Here is a 17,952-nt window from a genome sequence, read left to right as displayed (position 1 = left end):
GATTTAAATGATGACTCTAATAGTGCACGGAAGGATTTGGAAGGAGATATATCATGCAAAAGCAGCCTGTTTCTATGGTGGTTTTTCAACATTGAAGGCAAGAGTAGAGAGCAGTGGGTTAAGGCATATTGTATCCAAATATTGCTGCATCAGACATTATCCTGCACTATAATGCAGGCACCATTCTAATTAAATTTCTTGCTTTATATCTAACCAAGCAAAATTATAGTAAAGGTTTTATATTGGTGCATTGCCTAAGTAGTTCATTGTGGCTTGCAATCTGCCAATTTCCATCTCAGCTCAAAAGATACTTCATCAGCACAAGAAGTTGTGCTGTTCTTGCAAAAAGTTTGATCTCTAGTTCCACATTTGATGCAATTGCTATTTACAACAGAACATCTGTGGTAAGTTTCACTACTAATTAAATTAGTTTTCTTATTTATTGTGACAACCTTATAGACATACGTACAGCGCGACATGCATACAGTTGATCTCATTGCCTTGGTGCGTGATGACTCAGTTATTTCCTTCAGGCTGGCAATTGAGATGGGCATATCTTAAGCCAGGATTTGCGACATGCTTGATCAGCAGACTGCTGGACTCAATCGTTGAATGGAAAGCATATTGTTAATTAGAGAAAGCAAGCATGATGAGGTTAGAGTAGAGACTTTAACCAGTTCAGCTTCCCAATTGCATATTGTTGGAGTCTCGCTTTAACTGTCTCATCTTTCTCATTTATATGACCATTTATTCCCACCCAGTGGTTAGATTCTGAAGGGCACTATTCAAATCAGAGATAAAAGAAGAGGAACATAGCTCTGTATTTCTTGATGGAAGGAAGAGTACAATCGTCTATGTTACAGAGCAAGGAGAAGCCCCTTTTTAAATAGCAGAAAATAATTAATTAACGGCTAATAACCTAACTAAACTAACGAAACAACTAATTCTCGAAAGAAAGAAAAAAAACGTCAAAGCCAGAAACCACGACTTCTAAGTGCTCTGATTTTCTTCCTGCGTTTCTCTTCTCCAGCTCAAGTTCCTGACCTGTAGCATCAACGGCGATGAGCTCGCTGCAGTTAACAGGCACTGCCAAAAAAAACATATAAGTTTTAACGGCGACATGGATATACTTGTTAGAAAATACATTAATGGTGACATTGATTTCCATGTTTACGTGTTGGCCTTTTATGCTTTTTCAATTACGACTAGCACGAGCAAGTGATAGGGATGGATGTCGAATTCTTTTGCAGCCGCAGCCTCGAGGAATGCACCAATCATGTATAGTTATTAGCGTCTTTACATCCACAGGAAGCTCTAATAGATTGTATGGTGCTCAGCCAGAAATTTGTATAGCGTCTCCATCTCAAAAGAACAGGCACATGAAAATTGCACTATTCAATTGGATAAAGGCCCACACATACATTTGGATATATATGCCTTTTGTCAAGACTTCAAGTTTGGTATGTGGCGAATCTATCACCACTACCAAAAGGAAAATAATCAAGTTTAATTGTATACGTGGTTTGCTGATTATTTGGATTCCACTATTTAATTTTCTACACAATTTGAACAATATTGATCAGCACACAGCCCCCATGACATTGATGGGTGAGAGTGAGATGCAAAAGGGCAAAAAGAGAAAAGAAAGGGCCCCAAAATCCTAAAATGACTAGGATGATAAGATCAAAAATTGTCTTAATCACTGACCCGGAATACTGCGTGATACATACACAACAATCTTGATAATTAAGGATAATTAAGGACTCTGAGACCTGCTCGACTTTAGATGAAAATTCTCATGATCAACGACGCATGCACTTGTGTTTTGTAGCCTATTTTCGAATCAACTACTGTCTAGATTAATTCAACATGATTTACAGTCCTCATTTGGGCAGGAAATTAAGGGCCCAAGAGATCTTATTCAAGTCATCAAATTAGGTAGAAATACTCTATATACTGAGAAGAATTATTGATTAATTACCTCATTTTAGAGCAGTCTATATCAGTGTATGTGACTCAAATTTATTTCTTGTATATGTATCCTTTCATATCAATTTACTCAAGCAATTCTATCTTAATATACTAAATTATGTAATCGGATGGATGTTTATCTGAATTATTGTAGTGGTCCAAGACACAATATCTGAATCGGATGGATTGTTTGGCCCCTTTTCAGCCCCAATAGCCGGATAATATCTTACTCATTTTCCTCCATTAATTTCCTTCTCAGTTTTATGTGCTACGCTGAGAAGGTTGTATTTATAACAGTGAAAACTTGAGCATGTTGAGCTTTGCCGGTCCCATAAAGCTAGCTGGCTTCGGTCCCATCCCAACCAACACAAAGAAATGAGGGTGGATTTAGGTGACAATATGTAATGCACGCACCAAGCTCATTACTATGGTTGTTAGTTGGTTCCAGTTCCTGTTTGATTTTGATTGAAACTTTTACAATAATTGAATTTCAACACACTTCTTAAGCGGGTAATCGTATATTCGACTCCTTCATTTGTACTTAATGCTATATGGAAGGATTGAATTCTTGAATTTGCCCATATCAAAAGAACAAATAAAGTTCAGATTTCACTGATGGAAAATACACGTGGCCGTTAATGAGAATATTTCTTATCTAATAGAACAACAAGTATACCAAACTTAAAATACATATTTATTCGGCCAGCATGACACCAACAGTTAAAATATGGCAATGATGACTTTGCAACCGTCTTTTAAAGTACAGATTTACATTAAAAGAAAGTACAAAAGAGTAGAGTGGTCCTCGTATTGTTAGGTGGGTAATTCACCAACAGCTAACATTGCAACTTTGCCAAACTGCAAGAACAAGGAAATGGTACATAAATTTAGTACTAAGAAAACAAGACCACCTAAGCAAATTATGGTTTGGTTGAAAACGAGTTAGGCTGCTATATACTCTAATTATTAATTACCATCTTGCCTCAAGGTTAGTTAGGGAAGTAGATTAGTGTAATTATGATTATTACAACCATTGCCTAGTGAACAAGTCATTGTCATGAAATGAAAATCAATTTCTTGCTTGCATGAAACTTGAAATAATATATAGTTTTTGGTCACTTGTCCCGTCACAACTTTAATCTTCTCTAAGTAATATAACAACTAATAATTATCATAATACCCGAGAAACTTAATTTTACGATTTTTCTATAGTATTTTTTATTTTTTTTAATATTTACAGACTCGAAATATGTTGGTAACAAAACTTTAATCCATGCTATCATCATTTTAATATTTAAATTATGTACAAATAAATTCGAATACTAGGCTGTGGTATTTTCCATGTAATTAAGAAGAATTAGAAACAATTTAATAATGTGAGTGTGGAGTAGGAATTAAAAGGATAGGATGGAGGTCTAATCTTGCTGACTAATTAATGTGAGTCTTTACATAATTTAGCATAGTTTAATGTGGTCATGAAAATGACTCCTTCATTACTCCTTTAACCGTCCAAGAATTTGTTAAGGAAAAAAAAAGTATTATAAAAAGATTAGTGCCCTTAAAACTAAAGCTAATTTATTGTACTTTTTCATAGTTGGTTTGTGCTTGTAATTATGCCTCAATTTATGGGTAAGTTTGAGATCTATATTGCTATGATCAAATAGGTTATACTATTCTACTTGGACCCACCATTTTAGGACCATTTCCTTAAAATTATAATGTGGTCATTAATTTTAGTATAAATTACAAATAACTCTCTTAATGTTTGGCATAATTATTGATACTGCTTGTTATTTTAAAAATTATAGATACATCCTAAATTTAATAGTTGTCTAACAACTAGCCTAATTCGTTATATTTTTATCCAATTTTTATGGTGAATTGAACAAAATGTCTTTTGATCTATGAATCATAATTTTATTTTTTAGTTTTTTTATATTTTTTATAGACTAAATGGACAATTTTCCATTTACAAATTTTCAAACTTTTCCATTCACATCATTTGATTTTTTATAATTTTTTTCAAAAATTACATCAAAGGCAAAGTTCACAAAAATCCAGACCTCTATCCAATTAATGATCATATTATTTCATCAAAATAATGAGGAGGTAAACTTGTTGTAATTTACCTTTAATTTTAATATTATTGTAACATATGTTGTGCCAGTGTGTAAGAAATTATCACTTTTTATGCAGGAAAAAAATTTATATTTTTTATGCTAACGTAAAAATTGTATCAATAGATAATTTACAGGCATATTGACAAGTGACTTATGACCTTTGAAACATGTTTTAGTTGATACTGTCGACGGTGACTAAAGTCGAAGTAATCTATATTTCGTTATTGAAAAAAAAAAAGAAAAAGAAAAATTAATAGCTCCCCACGATTTGTTACAATGGATGAGGAATGGCCCACCAAATGCACGAACCAACAAATTAAATGTGGATGTCAATTTTTCTTTCTTTTTCAGTCTTTTCTTGGTATTTTTGAATTAATAATTGAAAAACAACCCTCAACCTCATCTTTGATTGGATGAAAGTTGTGGTTTTATGTGGAGCTCTGAATTTCCACGAATTCCTCTTCAGCAATTTCAATTGGGTGCTTTTTGTCTTTGGGACCCATTTTTGTGTTGATGTGTCATCCTAATCTTCAAGCCCTGACCATGCTGACTTGTAGTTCTCATCCTATTGTCAAGAATTTCCCAAAAGGGATCAACACAAATTGCACTATTCTTGATTTACATGTATATTTAGATCAAATTGAGATTGGTTCAAAATCTCATACAATCATGCATGTAGAGACTGATAATGAAACATATATTTATACCACAAATCGTTAGACTAATAATTTAATATTTTAGAAGATATATATTAGTATAAAACGATGAGGTTTTGATCCACAAATATGAATTATTAGTTTAATTAACAATTATGATCCGTAACCTTACAATTTACAAACACAAGGTTCTAATCCAATAGTCGAGGTTGAAATCATAACAAGTACAAGTATGGTATCTTGACCTGGCGATTCATGAAGTTGAGGTTTCTTAACCTTATAAGTGGAGGTCATGTGTTGTATTTTCAATAGACGTGTGTGTATTTTGTTTCACTTATGCGTTTGTTTTTTATGATCTTTCTAATTATGGTTGTAATGATGATGTATAAAATTGTTTGTATACAAGAAAAGAAAAAGAAGCATACCAACATTTATTTTTTGAATATTTTACAGGGTTTTATGGTGATCGAGAAAATACATTACATTTGTGGCAAATTCTCGAATTTCATTACGATTAACGAATAATTATACTAACTAAAACAAAGTAATAATGTTTTTAGGAGATAAGTTGAAGTAATCAAGAAGGCCTCAAGTTGATCTAATCACACAGTTGAAAAGAATCTTCTTGCTTTGATAATCAGAAAAATTTCATAATCCTTGAGAAGAAAGATAGATAGCTTTCATTTCATGTCTGTGTGCATAGTTTGTTGAACAGCTGTGATAATTGAAAATGATAAGCTGTGGGGCTAAAAGGTTCTCTTGTGGGCATTCACCACACATTCCTTGCTACCCATAAACTCTTTATATTATATAAATTTCCAGAAAAAGAAAAATTCAGAAATAAATAATTTTTTTTATTAGGCATGCACTTTATTTAATGTGATGATACGCTATTACGTGAGGTATTGTATATTTTGATCAAAACTCGACAATTTTTTTCCAACAATACATCTAGTTAAGAAGACAAGAGTTGATGTTTATATGCTGTTCAAATTTCTCATCTTTATTCAATGTGAAAATAGCCTCGTTCCTACAACAATATCAAATAATGTGATGTGCCCATGTTATGTATTCGAACACTCATGCAAGAAGATGGCCAATATTCTTTTTCTCAACTTGATCTCAAATATATTAATTTCACATCAATTCACACACAATTATTGCAATTTTTGCTTAACTTGGATGGCATGGAATTTTAGGACTCACACGAAATTAAGTCCATTATAACACTATTGACCATGAAAGCAACATTGTACACATTATGTGTCCCATGACTACCTTGTTTGTTGGGAAAACAGCTTGATTCCATTACATCCAGCTATATTTAATTATGCCATATAGTTATAAAGATTAATTATTAAATCATAATAAATAACAATACAAATCAAATTTGGGCTAAATATGTTTTTTATTCAATTTTTTTTGCTAATATTAGCAAATTTCATAACTTTTACATATGGGTCTATAACTGTTGGATGGAAACAAACTCCGAGAGTATTAGGTACAATTTTAAGAAATTGACAGAAAATTTACGATGAAAATTATTACTAATTAATATGTACATATTGAATGATATTTTTTTGTTCTGTCACAATCTTCACACGGTTTTATTAGTAGCATTAATCGTGCAAAACGTATCATTATTATTAGAAGAATTATGTATAAAGTTGTCGTTATGGTAAGAGATATATAATAATAATAATAATAATAATTTAATGATGATCAATATAATAATTGTCACTATATTGATATAGTAGCAAAATAAAATTGTTACTAACGTACATTTTAATAGTAACAATTTTAGTATTTTAATATCAATTGTTTGTGGTATTTATATAATTGAGAATCTCAGATGATCTTAGTGTGAACACATATACTTTCTCCGAAATTCTCAATAATATTAATTATTATGGGATTATATAATTATATACTTGCCATTTATTTTTTTTAATTAAAATTTGGACATGGCACATATTTTGAGATTATTTTAAAAATTTTATAAATTATAGGACTAAATGTATTAATTTTTTTTTGAATTTGGGGATTATTTTAAAAAAATCATTAAAAAAAATAAAAGTATTGAAGTCCCTTTTTTTTAAGGGACTAAAAGTGTAATTTCACTAATATAATATAAGGCAAGTTCTAAGTCATAATCTGAAACAGCTAACATGTTGACTTTCATTCCATCATGCATGCACTGACGACGTTGCATGCAAAATAAAATAATAATTTTTTTTAATAAAAAAAATCACTACTTATCTAAAATAATTTTTTTTATATATATTATCCATAATTTCCGCAAATTATTCAAAAATGTTTTCTTGTACATGTTTCTAGCAACAACTCAGGTAATAAATTTTTTTCCTCCTATTTATTAAATTATTTGAATGTATTTCTTGGAAAATAATTGGACTCAATTATTAAAATTGAATAAAAATTTCACCTCCGCGCCCATTCAATAATTAAGGTCAAATCTTTATTGATTATTATAGTAGTTAGTCAGCCATAACATCATAGGGGGTCTATTATTGAATTGAATTTAATTTAATTTTTTCTATATAGGGGATGTTACTATTAACAACTAATATTAGAGGATTAATTAAAATTATAGACATTCTTGATTTGGTTGTTAAAATTATATGGTATGATATGATTATTACTATTATTAATTAATTAGAAGATGGGATAGGGGTGGGTGCATGCAATCATGCAATTAGGGTAGTAGTGGGCGAGGGATGGGTTGCACAAATTTGAGATGCAAAACTAATTTATTGTTATTTTTATATTTATAAGTAAATGGATTATAATTATATCACACAGATTTTATTTATTAAAATATTTATATAATTTATTTAAAAATTAAAACAAAAATAACGGTAGATAATGCATCTTCTTTTAGAATTATTTAGTGTTGTCAAAATAAAAAATTTAATTTTACAAATAAAATGATATATCTCAAAAACCAAAGAGTTTAATTTGCTTTTTGTGGGGTTTAGTATTTATTATTATTATTATGGTAACAAGACCTCGTTTAATTGATAAATTGAAAATTCGATAGCCATAAGGTCATGAATTTGAATCTTATCAACGTGTGATGTTATCTACTATAAGTTTACAATAATAATTAAAGATTATTCCTAAATATTCATAAATACAAAAAAAATAACAAAAAAAGGGATAATTATATTAACATTCTGCAATAGTTTGATATATATATGAAATTTTATTAATTTTAAAAATATATTATAGCGTGGCAATAATATTTTACGAGTTTTTTTTTATATATATCCAATTACTATAAAGAAATTTAGTGTATGAGATGATCGCAGGAAGTGTCGATATCCCTTTACCAAATTAATAATTCTTTTTCTATATGTATGTACTGAATTTTTCACAAAACGTGTGTATAGTTTCTTTCAAATAAAATGTATCTTAATCATATATATGGAAAATGAGGGTCGTACCTTAGTCAAAATGGTACGTAATTGTTTTCAATGATTTTAACTTATAGCGCTTAATTTATAAATATTATTATTAGTGTGTGATGAAATAGCGATGGCGACTCTCAAACTAACTAGGGTTCATGCCCATAAAAAAGGGGGGAAATTATTGTTAGGGTTCTAATTAACTAATAAAAGAAAAGGACTTAACATCGATTACCTAATCCTAATTTAGTTATATTTATAGCATTAATTCAATTTAAAGAAATTAAGATTAGAAATAAATTACAGCCAACTCTTCTAAAATTTTTTATAATTACAAATACATCATCGTTATTTTAAAAAATACTAAGTACCCCTCTAAAATTAATAACCATCTAACAAGTGCCCCTTATGACAGCTTATTGTAAAGGAATTTGTTAGATGATCGTAGATATTGGTTGATATTTATAATTATGATAAATATTAAGGAATCTTGTTGTAATAAACTCTTAAATAAAAAATAAAAAAAAATGAAAGGACAGTTTTAACCCTAGCACAAGACAAATACATGATTTCAAATTCTTGGAAAAAGTGATTAGTCATTAATTGACAAATGAAAAGCAACAAAACCACATTTAATTAATTGGTAATCAGAAATTTAAGATTAATTATGATGATGATGCCTTCACACGGGCTGTAATGGCGCGTCAGAACACGGCCCAATCATAACTGCTGAATTTTCAAAGAATGATGATAACGCTTGAGACCGCGTTTGGGGATGAGAAAACAGGAGCAAGCAAACATAACTTATGGAGAGTCGGACCAACTTATTGGGATTGACCGTAGACACAATCTTTGTGCACGAAGCGCTTTTGGAAACAGCTTTTTAGAAATAGCCAAACAGGCCTTTAAACCATTCTTGTTCATTTTATCAGCCATTCCAACAAAATCTCTAATGGAAAAGAATTTCTTGAAAAAATAAAAGATGAATTTGTAAAGTGGGTCCCATTTTGTGGGGGCCAAAGGGGTAGAAGGGGCCCACAATCACTTTTCTAAACTTGCCATTTTTCACTCTTTAAAAGCAGCTGCAAAAGCTCCAAAGTCTTGCAAGTTTCAAATTCCCACATTCACCACTACTCTACTACACACAACACAAAATTGATAATACACACACAAGCACGTTCACTGGGTGTGAAGTTTCTCACACACACACATTTATTATAGAAAAAGAAAAACAAGAAAGAACTCAAGGCATGGCCTAACTGCTGTTTGCCTTATTTTCTTGACTCTGTGTTCTTAAAGTCTGTATCTTTTGTTACCATTTGCCAGTGTAACTAAGAAGAAGTAATAAAAAAAGGTGGAGGAGAGGAAGAAGAAACCAAGAAAATATAAGTGGGCTGGTGAAAAAAGGGGCATTGTTTTCTTAAAGCTAGATTCTTGAAGAGGGATTTGACATGATGGGTTGGAAGATTGCAATGTGTAACGCATTTTTGGTTGTGATGTTGGTTTTGTTGAGTTCATGGGTTTCTTGGGGGGAAGCTTCTGTTTCATATGACCATAAGGCCATTTCTGTTAATGGGCAGAGGAGGATTCTTATTTCTGGATCCATTCACTATCCCAGGAGCACACCTGAGGTATATTTAGTGCTAAACGTAGTTCATGTATGGCAATGGGGTCTTTTTGTTTTATCCCTCTTTGAACTTCTCAGTTTCCTGCTTTGGTAAAGTGTATTATGTCTTTAAAGAAAATGGGGTGATTTTTCTTTACTTTCTCTTTTGTTTTCTTACACCTTTTTTCTGGGGGTTATTCTAGATGTGGCCAGATCTTATTCAGAAGGCAAAAGAAGGTGGCTTGGATGTAATTCAGACTTATGTTTTTTGGAATGGGCATGAACCTGAACCTGGAAAGGTTAGTGGTGTTTTTCATTTATTTTTGGGTATTAGAACTCCTCTGTCTCCTTGTTTACCTATATATGTTTTTCTGTGGCTGAAGTAATATTTGGTTTTTGGTTTTTGCAGTATTACTTTGAGGGCAGGTATGACTTGGTGAAGTTTATTAAGCTGGTGCATCAAGCAGGGCTTTATGTTAACCTCAGAATTGGTCCCTATGCTTGTGCTGAATGGAACTTTGGGTAATACGTTAAAAAATGCAAGAGAATTTTCTATGAGCAGAAGACTCTAGTCACTCTACTTTTGACAGTGATCCAATACTGAGCATTTTATTGTTTCAATTTCAGGGGTTTCCCAGTTTGGCTGAAGTATGTTCCAGGCATTAGTTTCAGGACAAATAATGGGCCTTTTAAGGTCAGGCAACTGATGTTTTGGCATATGAGTTCAAATTTCAGTTTCTTTCTTTTTGTTATGGTCCATGAGCTAATTTGGCATATAACCTGTGCTTCAACTTTTTGGTGTCTGAAATGCTTTATCAAAAGGCTGCAATGCAAAAGTTCACAACCAAGATTGTGAATATGATGAAAGCTGAAAGGTTGTATGAAACTCAAGGTGGTCCAATCATATTGTCGCAGGTAGTAAAAATTGCTCTCTGTTTTATTCTTTTTTACCTTGTCTGGATCAGTATAAGCCAGTGCTTTTACTACATCCTCAAGGCATCCAGAAAAAAAAGGGAAGCAAACTGAAATTTTACTATTTCCTCATGTGATAGATTGAGAATGAGTATGGACCCATGGAATATGAGCTTGGTGCACCTGGACGAGCTTATAGCGAATGGGCCGCCAAAATGGCTGTGGATCTTGGCACTGGTGTTCCCTGGATCATGTGCAAACAGGATGATGCCCCTGATCCAATTGTAAGTATTGCTGCTTTAACCAAAGCTGAATATTCATGTTCTGTTCCTTGGTCTAATAGTGGGGTTCTTATGGTATAGTGTCCTGTCCACATCTATGGTTATCAAAATATTTGAAATCTTGTCACCCATGCACATGGCTTGCCTTCCTCATTCTGTTTTTGCTTTGTCTGAACTAAATAGCCAGAGACCTCTGAATCTTGCCCTCTGACAAAATTATTACACATCCCTATTTGTTAAAAATATGTCATGCTTCAGCTTTCAATTTCCACTCAACGCATTAAGCTTGCATCTCAGATTCTTTTTTGCAGTTCTCTGGGTTTTAATTTCTCTAGTGAGAAGTCTTATTCCTTTTAGAAGATATTATTATGCAATTATTATTAGTGGTGCCCACCTGTGACATGTGCTTTTATCATGCAGATTAATACCTGCAATGGTTTCTATTGCGATTACTTCTCTCCCAATAAGGCTTATAAACCGAAGATGTGGACTGAAGCCTGGACTGGATGGTAAATACTGGAACTGGTCTTGTGATGACATGTTGTGTGATGAAATTTCATTATCTTCACATGTTCAGGAGGACGGACCTTTTGTGTTCATTTTCTGGGTATTCTCTTATGGTTTTGTACAGGTTTACTCAATTTGGTGGTCCAGTTCCCTACCGACCAGCCGAAGATTTGGCGTTCTCTGTTGCAAGATTTATCCAGAAGGGGGGCTCTTTCATTAACTATTATATGGTAAATTCACGGTTAATGGAATTTGCTAGCTTAGTACAATCGGTAATGGATTTTGCTGAACAGTTTCTATATTTTTTCGGTCAGTATCATGGAGGAACAAACTTTGGCAGAACAGCTGGTGGTCCATTTATTGCAACTAGTTATGATTATGATGCACCTCTTGATGAGTATGGTATGTACGTTTGACCCCTAAGTAGTGCTTTTGTCAAATATATTTCCTTTTGGTATGGCATGCAGCCATGCATGATACTGAAAATTTCAATAGTGATATCCAGTATATGTAAATTCAAAATCAGTTGAGCGGGAGTTCACTTGGTTATGGTTTAATAGGTACATATATTGCTTGACCTTTTGGAAAATAGAAAAATACAAATACTGTCAGGTTGGCACAAGTAGCTTGCCACATCATTCCAGAGTGCGACCTGTCTCATTTGACAACGAATAAGAGACCCTCAACAAGATATTTGACTAACAAATATCACCCTACTCTAATGCTCCGTGATCATCATGCATGATATATAGGTCTTGTTTGACACTTTGAGGCAAAAGTTGGTACAAGCCATGCACTTATTTGCGTGCTGCATACCAGCACTTGTTTTCACTAGACAACCAAATTCCATGCTATCACGTTGATTTCAAAAAGGCCTTATCACCTAGTTTCGACTATCCCAGTGTGGAATTAGTAATTATTGTTCTTCTCTCTATATACCTTCCTAAGCATCCAATCTTTCCTGTGTATATTTAAAATTCATTGTAAGCCGTATACAATAGCACTCATCATGCTGGTATCTCCATGGGATCATGTTTAATTCGAAGCATGCATAGCATCATTTTTCCAAAGGAAATGAGCTAAAGTAATAACATCTTCTTTTTCATGTAGGACTATTGAGGCAACCGAAATGGGGACATCTGAAAGATCTGCACAGAGCAATAAAGCTCTGTGAGCCAGCTTTAGTATCTGGAGATCCCACTGTTATGTCACTTGGAAACTATCAGGAGGTTGGGAGTGGTTTCTGTTCTGTTATACTTACACTTCGATACGATGCAAATGAACCTTAAACCACATATTCATTCTCACCCATACAGGCTCATGTTTTCAAATCAAGATCTGGATCTTGTGCTGCTTTTCTTGCAAACTACAATCAGCATTCATTTGCAAAGGTCTCTTTTTGGAATATGCATTACAACTTGCCTCCTTGGTCTATCAGCATCCTTCCTGATTGCAAGAACACGGTTTACAATACAGCAAGGGTAAGACAGAACATTCTTAAGTTTTTCGCAACACATATAGTCAGTCGTGGAAACTGTAACTAATATCCATCTGAATTGTCATGTGAAGATTGGTGCTCAAAGTGCACAAATGAAGATGACCCCTGTTAGCAAAGGATTTGCTTGGCAGTCATACAATGAAGAATTGATGTCATATGAGGACAACTCGTTTACAATGGTTGGATTGCGAGAGCAGATTAATACAACCAGAGACAACACTGATTATTTGTGGTATACAACAGAGTAAGTATATTTGTAACTTTTTGAGATCATATGCATCTCAACATTACTGCATGAAATTATAGCCGTGAAACAAGTCATATATTATTTTCCCTCTCCTGACTTTTCTTGCATGATTCAGTGTGAAGATTGATCCTAGAGAAGGATTTCTAAGAGGAGGGAAGTGGCCTGTTCTTACAGTCTTTTCTGCAGGCCATGCTTTGCACGTCTTCATCAATGGGCAGTTGTCAGGTGGGTAGTCCAATTTGCACTGATTTTCAAGAAATTTATCTAGTTTGATAGAGAGCAGGGAGCTCTTCTCTTGATTCATCATTATATGGTGGATGAGCCAATTGAATGCCCTGATATTTAGATCTTATCTTCATGTTCCCACATTTTCATGATCCCTTCAGAGGGTGAGCTAGGTGTTAAAACTGATGTTTATGTTTGTCCCATGATTGTACTACTTAAAATACACCAATATATGTATGAATTTCTTGCAGGAACTGCCTATGGAAGTCTAGAAAGCCCAAAAGTAACTTTTAGCAAAAGTGTGAATCTCAGAGCTGGAGTTAACAAGATTTCCCTGCTCAGCATTGCCGTTGGTCTCCCGGTTTGTTCTCTTTTCCTTTCTCTACACAAATTCCACATGCACAGCCATCTTTCTTACAGAAGAATAATTTAGTTACGATATTCACTTCCAATATTTCTTTCTTGTGCATGAACTTAGAATGTTGGCCCGCATTTTGAAACATGGAATGCCGGTGTCCTCGGTCCAGTTTCCCTCAGTGGTCTGAACGAGGGGAAAAGAGACTTAACATGGCAAAAATGGACTTACAAGGTAGTTTGTGAACATTCAAAACCTCTCATTGTAAAAGTTCCTTTTTTAATGGTGGTGCTACTTGGTTCCAAACAGGTTGGTCTAAAGGGAGAATCTCTGAGTCTTCATTCACTCAGCGGAAGCTCTTCTGTTGAATGGGTTGAAGGTTCCTACATAGCTCAAAGACAACCATTGACATGGTACAAGGTGAGTAGCTCAATTAGAGAATTCGGCACTCAGATGTAGATACAGAAAGTAGGTTTGTTCTAATTAAGGAGGGTTGATTGCTCACAGACGAATCCAAATGTCTAGCAAGAAAATGTTTGTTCAACTTTTTCTTTTTGCCTTTATTCTTTTAGCTTTCTCCTATTTTAGGCGTTGATATTTGGACTACTTGCCATGTTTGACATATGTTCAACCCCTGGAAAAGAAAAAGAATATATGTTATATGAGAACAACTGCCTATCGAGTTTCAGATTCCATAAAAAATAGTAGTATGTGATATGACAGAAGAAAATGACTGAAACTACTGATCAACCTGGTTCAAATGCTTCTTAAATCTTCTCAAATGGTGTAAATACTGTTGGATGATGAATTACTACTCTTTTAAGTAAATGAATAGGTAACACATCTGAACTCAACTTGTATCTGCACGTTTTGCCTCACCCAAAATATTGTGATAGTCTATAATTGCTTTTGTTAAGAGTAAAAGCTAACGTTAACCTGCTTTATGTTTCCACTTAATTTTCAGACTACTTTCAACGCCCCAAGTGGAAATGAGCCGTTGGCTTTAGATATGGATACCATGAGTAAAGGTCAAGTGTGGATAAATGGCCAAAGCATTGGACGATATTGGAATGAGTATAAAGCATCTGGAAACTGTGGTGCCTGCAACTATGCTGGTTGGTTCAATGAGAAGAAATGCCTAAGCAACTGCGGTAAAGCCTCTCAGAGATGGTAAAACAAAAACTCTCCCCCGCTTCAACATTTTCGTCTTGGATATGAAATATGACATTTTTTAACCAGAAACCATACTGCTCAGGTATCATGTTCCACGTTCGTGGCTCCGTCCGACGGGAAATCTGTTGGTTGTACTCGAAGAATGGGGAGGAAATCCTTATGGAATCTCTCTGGTAAAACGGGAAGTAGCGAGTGTGTGTGCAGATATATACGAGTGGCAGCCAACCTTAGTGAATTGGCAGTTGCAAGCATCTGGGAAAGTCAACAAACCGTTAAGGCCTAAAGCTCACCTCTCGTGTGCTGCTGGTCAAAAGATTTCATCAATCAAATTCGCTAGTTTTGGGACTCCACAGGGTTCCTGTGGTAACTTCCAGGAGGGAAGTTGTCATGCATTTCATTCATACGATGTTTTTGAGAGGGTATTTTGCCATCCTTCCTCAAAATTTACTTCTTCTGGATTCAAGGTCTAACTTCACTGTTATCTCTTGTTGCAGTATTGCATTGGGCAACAATCTTGCACGGTACCCGTGACACCTGAAATCTTTGGAGGAGATCCATGTCCGAGTGTTATGAAGAAACTCTCCGTGGAGGCCATTTGCAGTTAATGAACAGACAACATATGTTGCCTAGGAATAGAAATCTTCTGATTACCTTTGTCTTTGATACATGTGCTTGTTGTTTTCTTATGTTAGATATCGTACAGATCAATTGTTTCTTTTGGGCTTTGCTCTGGTGAAGTTGTACATATATGCAACACACCATCAAGTCCAAAGCCTTGAAGATGATTATATGTACATAGAACTAGCCTATGTTGTCCCTATTCGTCCTGCAATTTTAAGATGATAAGTCTTTGGTCGAGTTAGAATGCACATTGAGACGATAAAATGAGTCCATGTGTGTTCGGCTCCAGTCGTTACAACAAAGGATTCAAGCTGTTGGCTTGCAAGATTTTAATTTCTATTTTTCATGTCAAGAAAGCAATCACTTCCATTGCTTCACCATTTGTAAGAAAATGCTTTATGGGTGTACTAATACAGCAAGATCTATTTGATCAAGCCCTTTATTCTCTGGTTTGACAAGCTAACTTCTGTGGTAAGAAGATCAGTACTTTGAGACAGCAAATGAACAGTTAGTTTACTGTCTGTATTTACTTGCCATTAACTATTGCCTACATTCCAAATTTTGTTCCTTGGTGCAGTGATGAGCAATTCAATTGCAACAATTAAGTAAAAAATGACGGCGTAGTACCAATGAGAGGTGGTGTAAAGCTATGAAACTGATTGATTTTGATGACTGAGGAAGTTTCAGTACACAGGACACTATACTTAGAGCTGAAATTTTGGATCTTTTTGGGTGGAATTAATTTTTACCAAACTATTTATTATAATAACTTACAAAAGGGACCATTTAATTCCCCCTTTCAATCAAGATAGGCATTTTAATTAATGAAAAAAAGTACAGTATTTAGATATAAGGTCCAGTCAATACCACATTGCTTTTACCCCTCAAGAGATCCTTTTGTTTATGCTATTTATTAAGAAAAGGACCCTTATTATAATTATTCTAGGCTTTGTTTGTTTCAACGAGAGGAAAGGGAGAGGGGAAGCAGAAAGAATAATAATAATTTTTTTTTTAAGTTATTTGGTATTGATTGGATGGGCGTAAATCTCAAAATATTTTTTTATGTTTTGCATGAAAAAAATAAATTGAAAAACAAATATTGATTTTTGTAATTTTACTATGATTAGCATTTTCCCTTTATTTTGTAATAGAAAATAAATAAGTTAATATCATACTAGCACAATTTTAAGTTACAGAAAATTTTAAAAATTATTAATAATAGTATGGATCAAACAAGAAGAAGAATATGCTTTATATGTCAATACCTCAAGAAAAATGAGTATTGTTCTTTTATTTTAAACTATTTAGTTTGAATACCTCAAATAAAGAATTCGAACTCAAATATGTGCGTGTGTTTTATTAGCAAGAGAATGAAACGGAGAATTGAAGGGAAATTATATATATAGTTGATAGAGTAAGAGCGTGTTTAGCTAAACTTATTTGAAACAAAAATAAGCTCCTATATCTTATGAGATTTTTAAGAGTTTAAAGACATAAATTTTATTTTAAAAGTAAGCTTTTAAAATGTTTGATTAAATAAAAAGTGAGAGCTGAAAACATGTTATGATCTTGGCATAATAAGTTCTTTATACTCTAATAATGGCTAGAAAAACCATCAAACTATTAGAATTTAAATCATATAAATAGATAATTTTGCTTTGAGGGAAAAACGTCAATTATATAATTATATGAAGTGTAAAAATAAAACGCTAAAGAACTTATAATTTGTAAGATGATTCTAAAAAAGCTGGGTGAAATTAATTTTCTTTTAAAGAACTTATAAATCCAATCCACTTTATTTTAAGATTTGAGAAAAAAAAAATATGAAATAATTTTAAAAAGTTTATAAATTTTCAAACATCTTATAAAATATTTTCAAAAGCTTATAAACTTAGCCAAAGGACTATTTTGACCTTTAGGACTTATTTAATTAAATTGGGTGGAAACAAAATCAAGCTCTAAAGGAATTTCATATATACCTATTTTTATTATCCTACATCTATTCTCTTTAATGAAAGATCAAACTTCATATACACCGCTTTTTACTTTAACTTTTCCTTATATATTGATTTTTCACCCAACCAAACAAGCACTTAATTGACATAATGCATGTACTAAAATGTTCTCACAAATACTTATTCCTTCCATAGACTAATCATAGTTAGCAGTTACCAATAAATTTTTATTCATACGCACGCACTTAATTTTATCAACTTTGATCAGTTATTCATTCATTATATACTCATCTTGTTTCATTTAATAAAGAAAATCTACTCAAATTTAAAATATGGACATGCGCATCGAATGCTCCGCAGTTAAAGGGGGCAAAAAATAAGACTAGTATGAAAAAAGATT

The 17,952-nt window shown here is 33.1% G+C and overlaps 1 protein-coding gene across 1 annotated transcript; it reads left to right on the top strand.

The window, feature by feature from the left end:
- The first annotated feature begins 9,268 nt into the window (after window positions 1-9,268).
- Window positions 9,269-16,031, top strand: LOC105163507 (beta-galactosidase). Its single transcript, XM_011081877.3, has 19 exons — window positions 9,269-9,803; window positions 9,982-10,077; window positions 10,188-10,300; window positions 10,406-10,472; window positions 10,601-10,693; window positions 10,831-10,974; window positions 11,392-11,480; window positions 11,603-11,708; window positions 11,793-11,880; window positions 12,589-12,707; window positions 12,795-12,959; window positions 13,048-13,220; window positions 13,339-13,448; window positions 13,700-13,809; window positions 13,927-14,037; window positions 14,113-14,223; window positions 14,768-14,973; window positions 15,059-15,395; window positions 15,471-16,031. The coding sequence occupies exons 1-19, from the start codon at window positions 9,624-9,626 to the stop codon at window positions 15,579-15,581; spliced, it is 2,529 nt and encodes an 842-aa protein (XP_011080179.1). The 5' UTR covers window positions 9,269-9,623; the 3' UTR covers window positions 15,582-16,031.
- The last annotated feature ends 1,921 nt before the right edge of the window (window positions 16,032-17,952 follow it).

The sequence above is a fragment of the Sesamum indicum genome, linkage group LG1, assembly GCF_026168435.1.
Source record: "Sesamum indicum cultivar Baizhima isolate 11 linkage group LG1, ASM2616843v1, whole genome shotgun sequence".
In the NCBI taxonomy this organism is placed as follows: domain Eukaryota; kingdom Viridiplantae; phylum Streptophyta; class Magnoliopsida; order Lamiales; family Pedaliaceae; genus Sesamum; species Sesamum indicum.
Note: the sequence above shows the minus strand (reverse complement) of the source record. Positions and strands in the feature narration are given on the sequence as shown.

What these genes read in the sequence shown, in the direction of transcription:
- LOC105163507 (XM_011081877.3), top strand. Translation starts at nt 9,624, where the DNA reads ATGATGGGTTGGAAGATTGCAATGTGTAACGCATTTTTGGTTGTGATG. An exon ending in CAAATAATGGGCCTTTTAAG is followed by an intron (nt 10,473 to 10,600) that starts GTCAGGCAACTG and finishes CTTTATCAAAAG; the next exon opens with GCTGCAATGCAAAAGTTCAC. An exon ending in CATACGATGTTTTTGAGAGG is followed by an intron (nt 15,396 to 15,470) that starts GTATTTTGCCAT and finishes CTCTTGTTGCAG; the next exon opens with TATTGCATTGGGCAACAATC.